The following is a 9505-nucleotide window of genomic DNA, read 5'->3' on the forward strand; positions in this document are numbered from 1 at the left end:
ACACACACACACACACACACACACACACACACACACACACACACACACACACACTCGCTCGGTAACCGTCTTTTTTTCCCCTAAGTTCAGTGTAAGGTGGATGTGGAGGAGTGACCGCAAAAATAGCTCTCAACTTGATCTGGCGTTATTCAAATAAAAATGACTACATGATGTGAAATTCTTGGAGGGGCAGGCGGTCTCGTTGGTGGGTCGGGACTTGGATAATGGTAGGGGAAATGGAGAAGAGCACTTGTGGACCACAAAAACTTGAATTCTTGATTAAAAGAAAAAAAATGCCCCTTTTTTGTTTGACATTAAGTTCCATTACCAAAGTCTCATATCCCCCTAACTACTATTCTTAGAATACACTTTCTGCATTTAGCCACGAATAGTTACTAAAAAAGTCATCTTTTTAATAAAAGTCAAAAGGTCTGCCGTTCTTTTTACCAGGATATTGGATCAAAATAAGAAAAGTAGTTTATTACGACAAAAAACTTGTATTGTTCTTTATATTTCACATTAAGATTTTCCTTATCTGGTTTTAACGTTGGACCAAAAATTACATATTAAAAAAATAAATCACCCTTAAAATTTGCTATTGAGGTTTATCTAGATCAAACTATTCAGCCTGCAGGCAAAATGTATATTTCTAATTCACGGCCTGCTTGCAGGCCACACTTTGGACACTTTTGATGGCTACTATGGCAGACTTACAATTATTAATTTTCTTGCGGGACAGATCTGAATCAGTTAATGTCAGACAAGAATGTCAAAAAGTAACAAATATTTWAATGGAAACCAAAGCTTAAAGTAGGGATTTTTCTTTGATCCAATGACACAGACTCAAAGCTGAATAATTTCCTTTTCAYATAAAGCAAAGCCCTTTCCTCTGTAAGCTACAAATCTACAACTGGATGATAAAAATCTTAGACGTCATCACTGTTTATCTGCCGCTAAGTGTTAAAGCTAAAATCAGACATGGCTTTGAAAAAAACCAAATTCCTGTGACTTGTGAGAGGGGTTGAAAATGTTTCACTTAACCCTGATTATCAGATCTGAAGCAATTTGATCTCAACCAAATTAAGTTGTATTGTAATACTCCTCCGTTGCATCATGGTAACTGAGTAAAATGCAGGAAAATACAAACAGAGATATTAGAAGAGTCAAAAATGAAAATCCCTGCAACTGGAACAAAATCTTGACCTGATGACTCAACTGTTGATCTGTTCAGAGTGTGTGGGCAGATTTTAACTGCGTCGACTAATCACAGAGTAGTGTATTTAAAGCAAGTGACATTTTTACTTACTGGGTCTGAGAACGGGGAGGGAGCAATGATTATCGAGCCATTGCAGCGTGGTCCGATACAGCTCCGCCTTGGTCGTTGTCGTTACCATTAGATTGAAAGACTCGAAGAGGGGCTTGATAATGATGCTGAACTGAAAAGAGCATTAGAGTCAAGGAAAATAGTCCATCAGAGAGCCAGATATGCAGCCCTGCTCTACAAATGACTACGGAGCAAACTCTGGAAGTATTTATGAGCAGAGAAGAAGAAAAAGAGCTGAAACTTTAGGTGTGTTGAAGAAAACTGAATTTAGCAGAAAGTCCACCATCATGTCTCTGCAGCTTGTTAAGGATAGAAGTCAAGACAAGCACAATTAAGAGTTGTTCATTACTGCTCACAGGCTTTAACTCTGCTGCAAGTAGAATGCTTGAATGTCAGCTGCTAATACTGAAACAACAAAAGGAAGTGGTGAACAAACATCACTTCTGGTAGCCCTGATGTGAACGGCTGTGTCCAGTCAAGAGCCGATGCTTAGGCTCCAGTGATCCGCATCAAGGTCAAGACTGGAGACTGGGGTTAAAACTCTCTTAGTGGAAAATATGTGAAAACATTTAACTGTTTAATTAAAACAGGAGAGATTAAAAATCTAAAACAGGACAAACTTTCTACTAGAATCATTTTTCCCACTGTGCTGATGGGCACCGGCACAAACAACTCACTGCCACAAGATTTGGCAGAAGAGTTCTGCTGCAGCGAAACAGCATTAAAAACAAACACTGAGGCTGCTCAGAAAACGTTCAGAACAGTTTACGGACTTCCTCTGCAACAGTACATGATACAAGAATCGTTCAGGGTCTGCGGGCAGCATCGCTGATTATCTCATCCCGCTATCTAAGCTTCAAAAGATATCTAACCAGAGCTGTGAGAACGGCGGCGCATAAATAGCTCCGCTGTGGCTACAAGGATTACTGGTGATGGACAAACTGACTCACTTGTGAAGAGTAGACGATGCTCTGTGCAGAAGGCACCGACCACAAAGAAAGGTAGGGGATTCCTTCATGAATAGTTACTTTGGCTTAGTAAAAAGCAAAAATAATTTCCTTTTTTATGATAAAATGTAGCTAAAAGATGCAGCAAAGCGTTCAGTGTTTGTGAATGTGTATATTATTGATGATACAGCCAACATCACTCTGTTTTTATGTATTTTTATAAAACATCAAAGACAGTGAGATCTGCCTTGTGGAAAGATACAATCCAGAACTTCCAGTTCTGAAGAGTGCGGGTCTTCACGTAATCATTGAACTTCTCCTGCATTTGCTCTGAGCGGTTCTGCCTGATGGGCACACCTGTCGCAGGTAGCTGCTCCTGACACGAGCTGAGAACAAACACAGAGAGGCAACAGTTAAAGTTTTACAGAGTCTGTCCAACTTCTTGCACACACTCAGAGGGGTGAGAATGTGTATCGTTATCAATCACTCCTCATTTATTTACATTTTACTTCTGAGCAGTCAGGCCAGTTCATCATCTTTATTTAAGAAGTGACTTTTCAGAAGTTTTTATTTTTTAGACTTTGGCTGCTTCTTTACTTATTTTAACCTTTGACTTTATTCTGCACATCTTATTTCGACCTACTCTGTATAAAAGGCTACTTTTTTATCATATAAGAACTAAAAACTATGGATGGAGACCACTTATAGAGAAATTAGAGCAAAATATAAAAGATAAGGGGTGACTCAAGACTTCTGCACAGTGCTACGTATATCGTGTTTTAGATTACCTAATAGAAGCATTGAGCTCCTCGATCTCCTCTCGTAACCTCTTGACCTCTTCCTGGATCTGCTGCCTCTCCTGCTGGAGCTTCCCGATGTGCTCCACGGTCTTCTGCAGAGTGACCGCGTTTGTAATCTGAAGACACGCAGTTCAGAAGTAAACCTCAGAATAAGCTCTGCGTAATTCCAGCCCCGGAAGACACATTTCAACAGACTTACATTAGATTGGGACTTTAAAGTGGGAACGACGTTGCAAAGCGTCTTAAAACCGATGTTTATGTTGCAGCGTCTCTTTTGTTCAGCAGATATGTGGCTCGTCCTCCAGTTCTGTCACACGCCAGGGAAAATATCAGAGTCATTACGGAGCGTTTCACAAATTAAAGAAACATTGTTGCTGATGTTTCAGCATAGTGGGATTTATTCACTCCCACCTGTGAGCAGCTAATAACAAACAGACACAAACCTGATTGTGCTCATTCTTTACCAGAGCTGAGCTGCAGCTGATTATTGACTGAGGACTGGGAACCTGATCTAAACCACAAGGCGACCCTTGACTGGACTCAGGCTGACTGTGAACTGCAAAGAAAAGCACAAAAGACTTTTTTTTAAAGGAAGCAGCAAGCTTGGAGTCATGAAAAGCTTTTGTCTTAGACAGAAATCTCACCGGCGCCAGGAGAGGATTGTTTYCGACTTTTTCGGCCAGTAGAAAACAACTTCTTTTCTAGGACAATGGGCTGAGGAGTCTTCTGCGAATGAGGCAATCCTGAGGCCTGAAACACAAAAACATTTACTAAGAACAAGAAATGGTGCAATAAAATAAAATAAAATCAGTCAATCAATCAATAAAACAAACATGCTTTAATTTGCAACTGATGTGATAACTAATGTTGCCACTATTTCTGTCTGATTTGCAAAACAAACTGAAACATACCGMTGCAAAAAGTGGTGGAGTGATGACCACACCAGCAGCAGGTGGGGATGTACCAAAAACAGCACTGGGATGACCTGGAAAATGAGCTGAGAGGATTTGTGTTTATTCACATTTTATTAAAAACACATGATAAAYCAATCAGTACTGTTGACAGATTCATTTAAACAAAAGTCAGCTTTGATAGACTGTAAAATAAAACATGTTTCAGAACAACTAATTTGTGTAAATGTCATGTTTTAAAGCCACTTCTTGCAAAGATTGTTGRAATAGGAAAGGCTTGAGCGCTGTCTCGTGACAATCAGATATCCACTCTCAGATTAAATCAGAAAAAACATTTACAAGAACAGCACTGACCTTGAAAAATGACRTGTGGAGGAGGGAGGGTGCTGGCAGGAGCGACCCGCTGCACGGCACGGACCTTGTTGGATGCGTTCGCCTTAAAKGAGCGAGGCAGAGCGAACGCCTGAGGTTGCTGTTTGTGAGGAGCGGGAGGCGGAGCCAGAGGCTGGAGCTGGKGCGGAGCAGCCGAGATGTGGCTGAAGGCGGTGGCTGTGCTGCTGGGGGTGACGGTTGAGGGCGCGGTATGTGTGATCACGGTGGTGGGTGTGGCCTCGTCCAGCACTGAGGCATGTTCCAAAGGTAAAGGAACCATGGGAGCTGCCGGGGCCACATTCTGGCCTGGAAGGCATCGAACCAGGGGGTCTTGGGATAAAGGCTGAGAGACGGAGGGAACCACAGGCTGATYGCTGGACGCCACCTCCCCACCAAACAGGGAAGCGTAGTTCTGCTCGTACGCAGCTTCATCGTCACCTGTTGGATTCGTCTGACTGACCATGGGGGCAGGAAGGGGTAGGGGGCTGACGGGGGGTATGTGGTTCCCTGAGAGCTGCAAGGAGGACATTAACGAGGTCTGATGATAGATAAAAAAGGAAAAAATGTAATTTATTACTTTCTTACAGCAGAATATAGAGAAGAGACACAGTGTTAGCTGGAAACTGTTTTTTTTTTGTTAAGTTTACAGTTTATCAGTAATCAGGCTGCTTTAGCCAGAGAAAGAATTATTTCTCATTTAATTCATTAGTAGTTAAATTCATTTTAAAGAGTTAATGAGGGTTAGAGTTAGCCTAATATTTACAGCTAATGCCACTAGTTTCTCTTGCTGTGATTTCTAAATTAAAGATGTAAGTAGAAAAAATAAATATCAACCAAGCTGCATTAATATTGTTTTTTTAAGTAACAAGTGGTAAAACAAAACAAGTAAACAAAAACAAGAGACATTGTAAGAATTTAAATTTGAAGGTAATAAAATAGCTAAGTCCATGTTGTATAAAACATTGATGTTTTTTTACTACTTTAAAAATGTCCATGTATTTGACCTGTCTGACTTTTTTATATATATAAATTTCAAGTAATAAGAAAAAAAAAACTACCACAGTTAACAGGCAAAGGAATGTTGTACAAAATACACAAATACTGTTTATACATTAAGACATGAACATAATCTTTATTTTYATTGGTAATTTAACGATTGCAAGAAATAAAGGTGGATTAAGTATTATACTTTTTGTTGGTGCTGCTGTAAATCTTCCCATAATAGTACCATGAYGTTATAAAATTTTCTGTTTATTTTCTTTACATTTCACAATGATTTTAAATGCAAACACTGGTAAACCAACATGAAAACAACATGAACTTTGGTTTAGACTTTGGAGGTGTTAAACAGTTTTTGGATGCTTAAAGTAAAAACACTTTTATATTTTGTTATTTAAAGAAAAATGAGGATTTACTGGAAAGCATTCAGGGGGAAACTCAAAAAACATGCTTTAATACTTTAATCGAATTATCAAAACTCATAAAGAAGAATAAATCTGAAACAGAAACAAATTTTCTTTACTATTTAATATTTCAACTTGCTTCACTTCAGGGTTAATCAATTTCAGCAAATCATGTTGATTCTTGCTAAATAAAGTTTTGAATTATTACCTCCGCCAAGGGCGAGGTAATGATTTCGGTCGCGTATGTCTGTCAGTCATTCTGTCGTTCTGTCTGTGGACAATATTACTCAAAAACTCATGACATTTTTACCACCACATATGGGTACTGGCTCAAGTAACACACCTTTAAATTTTGGTGATGTTCCGGATCACGATGCGGATACAGGAATATTTTTTCTTTTAACACTCTGAGATCGGCAAAGCTGTGATGCTTTCACAGGGCGTGGGTTTCAAAGTGTCCAGCAGGTGGCACTGTAGTATTGGTGTGCCCCTTTGTAACTCTATTACAGGATGGGGGAAAGTGGTCTTGGTGGAGATTTGCACTCTCCGAGTGCTTCTAGTTATTTTGTGTTTTTGATGTATTTACACAGACCTAAAGATGACAGTAGTCCTTAAAATTCTGCATAAAACCATTTTTGTACTTAACAAAAGAAAAGAAAAACCATATTAAGGCACAGATGGTGATACTGGAGTGTGTTAGGGGCTGAGGCTGGGTCGGTGTTTACCTGCGACTGAGAGCTGCTGCTGGGTTGAGGGGTGACAGATGATGCAGTGGGGGAAACAGAGGGGAAGACAGGCTGACGGAGGCTGTGAAATAAGTCTGGAACAAGAGTCTCTATGTTAGCCGGAGGTTAGTAAAAAACCACACTACTTCGTATGTTAGGCTAAGCTGACGACTAGAGCAGCATTATCAGAACATGTGTGCTCAATTCCTAGACAGTGTGCAATATTAGTTTGCRTTTTATTTCTGCAGCTGTGGGCAGCGCCTCATCACTACCTTGCAGAGGATCGAAGGAGTCCATGAAGTCGAGGTTAGGCTGTAAGGGGATGAGTCCTGGTTGGATCATGTCTGCGTTCCCTGCGTGAGCTGTGAGCAGTGGAGGCAGCAGTACGGAGGAACAAAGATAGTAAAATGAGCGGAAATTAAAAGCTCCTGAAAACATCTGATGACTTTCTCACCAATTTCTCTGGGGTTGGGCCAGGCGATGGGCTGGTGTGAGGCCAGCGTCGAGAACAAGGTGTCTGTGAACTCTGACATCAGAACGTCCATGTCAAACAGGGGGTCCATCTCCATGGGGGCGGGGATTTCATTATACTTGCGAGGCACGCGGCGTGAAGCGGTCTCTTCATCCTGATAAAAGGAAGCACGGAGCATGTCTGGAGAGACTTCTCCAAACAGAGAAAACTGCTCCTCTGGCCCCTTTAATTGTGCAAAATGCAACCACCAAGCCAGTTAATGTCTCACAAGCATGCAGTGTGGTGCACAATCAACAAGGGACGGCACTAACATCATTCATGCACTAAACCTCAGCTAATACTGTGCAAAAGAAATAAGCAGCTGTTTGGATTTCATTTATCACATATGTGAGAGAACAGACAGGTGCGATCAATTTAAGTGCTTGAAACTTTTGCACAGTGCAGTGACTGCTCTCATAAACAAAATACAAGCTGTCAACATCCTTTCACATTATAGAAGAGAGTATTTATTGTAAAGTAAATAAATAATGGGTTAGTTTTAGCGGTGCTGACATCAGAAGTGTTTTGTTAATCAGGATGCAGTTCTTCATACCTTAAGTAAGCTGGACAGGTCCTCATCTTTGTGCTTCTGTAGCTACAAAAGAACGAGCACCATGTTATTTTACATAGCTTAATATTTCAAATAAAGCCAAACGACAATAGGACAAACTTGCAGAACTCAAAGCGCTACCCTGAGAATAATTAACATATTAAAATGTTTAAAAAAACACAGCAATACCCTTTTCTTAAAATATGTTCTCCATTTATGATATTCTTTTATGGCAATTTCAATTCTTCTTTTCCAGCCTTTTCCATCTGTAGCAGTCACCTGTAGAAGAAAAAATAAAAATAAAATGCAGAAATTTGTCATCGAGATGAAGGGAAGGCAGTAGAAAAAAAAAAAACAGCAAACTAAGGTCTTCAGGAGACTGAACCTAAAATGATCTTTGTGATTACGGCCACAAAACATTTAAGAAATCTTTGAGTCTGCATTTCTCACAGTCATCACACTTTTTTTTTTGTTTACCTCTGCAGGACGATGAACATCTGAGTCCATGTTTCCATCCAGGGGGGTTACAAAGTGACAAACAGGATTCCCTCTTTTCTCAACATCTGAAAGAAAAAAAAACAACTTTAATCATTCTCTAATTAAAATGGACAATTTTTTTTATTTTTATCTCAAGTCATATCTGGTTGAATAATTATTCACTTATGTTAACTGCTTCTGTTTGTCTTTATGACACAAATAAAATTTACTATTAGACACTGGCATGCAATCAAACCGCTCAAAGTATATTCAGGTTTAAAACTACAGGTTTATATTTTTTGAAGACATCGTAAAAACAGAAGCCAGTTCCACAGTTCACAAGTTTAAAGATAATACTGATAAGAGTACGCTGACAAAGACAAGTGCAGTCCAAACACACAAACTGAACTACAACTTGTCAGATAAAAGGTTTCACTCTTACACTGCATGTACCAGGCTCTCCATATGGCGTTGTTAAGGCGGATCTTGTCTCTCCAGAGCAGCTTTAAACCTTTAAAGTTCTTCCATTTGGGAGAAACTATTTTTCCACTAGAAAAATGAATAAACTCAATCAACAGAACAATTTATTTCTCAGACGACATAAACCACAGTAATGCAAGCATATAACAGCACTCAGTATCTAAAGCTGAAACTTATTGTCAGACATTTTCAGCAAGTTAGTTAAAAACATCAAATAAAATCAGTTTTAATGATCCGATTTAAGAAGAGAAAAGAAAAACATTTTACTTCTTTTATTGTATGATTATTTCAATTTGGTCTTTGCAGAGGAAATGTATCTTGGACCTTTTCATAGCTTACACATTTTAGAAGATGCTGGCAGACAGATTATGTTCTTGTATCTTTTTATTAAAATGATGCGCTCACTGGTGTTTGTCTAACTATGATGATGAATTTACTGGGACAGGAAAATAAAAATGATAAATAAATAAATAAATAAATAAATAAATGGCTATTTTTAGAAATCATATAATCATAAAATCAAAGTAGATCTGAATTTATCAGCCTTAATTTTTTCCTCTATTCCCTCTATTTTTTTAACGTCTTATTTCTTGATTTTGATTTAGTATTTGCATTGACCATAAGACAGCCTCACACCAGCCGACCTAACAACCACCCAGTGCTTGAATATTTAAGATGAACGTTGCCCTTTGCACCACTGAACCAGCACCGTCCTCTGCAACAACCTCAGTTTGCTGATAGTGGTTGAATGTCTGATTGTCGGCTGTCTTCACAACAGAATGACCTAAATTTGAGTCCAAAAGTACAGCAGCAGACAAAAAATACAGTGAAGAAAATAAGTATTTAGTCAGTCACCAATTGTGCAAGTTCTCCCACTTAAAAAGATGAGAGAGGCCTGTAATTGACATCATAGGTAGACCTGAACTATGAGAGACAAAATGTGAAAAAAATTGAGAAAATTATTTTGTCTGACTTTTAAAGAATTTTTTGCAAATGGTGGAAAAT

At 39.1% G+C, this 9505-nt stretch overlaps 1 protein-coding gene across 4 annotated transcripts in view; it reads right to left on the bottom strand.

Moving 5' to 3' along the window:
* Positions 1–9505, bottom strand: part of mlxip (MLX interacting protein) — an 18776-nt gene that overhangs the window by 4896 nt on the left and 4375 nt on the right. The window contains exons 2-16 of one of the 4 annotated variants that reach the window (XM_014017345.1): positions 8463–8569; positions 8021–8106; positions 7733–7822; positions 7547–7588; positions 6937–7108; positions 6755–6844; positions 6483–6577; positions 4337–4892; positions 3983–4068; positions 3716–3821; positions 3515–3627; positions 3271–3378; positions 3060–3187; positions 2534–2657; positions 1307–1436 (exon numbers count right to left, since the gene is read on the bottom strand). In XM_014017345.1, coding sequence (XP_013872799.1) covers positions 1307–1436; positions 2534–2657; positions 3060–3187; positions 3271–3378; positions 3515–3627; positions 3716–3821; positions 3983–4068; positions 4337–4892; positions 6483–6577; positions 6755–6844; positions 6937–7108; positions 7547–7588; positions 7733–7822; positions 8021–8106; positions 8463–8569 — 2033 coding nt within the window. Of the gene's footprint in view, positions 1–1306; positions 1437–2533; positions 2658–3059; positions 3188–3270; positions 3379–3514; positions 3628–3715; positions 3822–3982; positions 4069–4336; positions 4893–6482; positions 6578–6754; positions 6845–6936; positions 7178–7546; positions 7589–7732; positions 7823–8020; positions 8107–8462; positions 8570–9505 lie in introns of all 4 variants that reach the window. The other 3 variants (XM_014017344.1, XM_014017343.1, XM_014017346.1) reach the window with 3 other exon arrangements.

This window comes from Austrofundulus limnaeus, unplaced genomic scaffold (assembly GCF_001266775.1).
Source record: "Austrofundulus limnaeus strain Quisiro unplaced genomic scaffold, Austrofundulus_limnaeus-1.0 Scaffold166, whole genome shotgun sequence".
NCBI classification, from domain to species: Eukaryota; Metazoa; Chordata; class Actinopteri; order Cyprinodontiformes; family Rivulidae; genus Austrofundulus; species Austrofundulus limnaeus.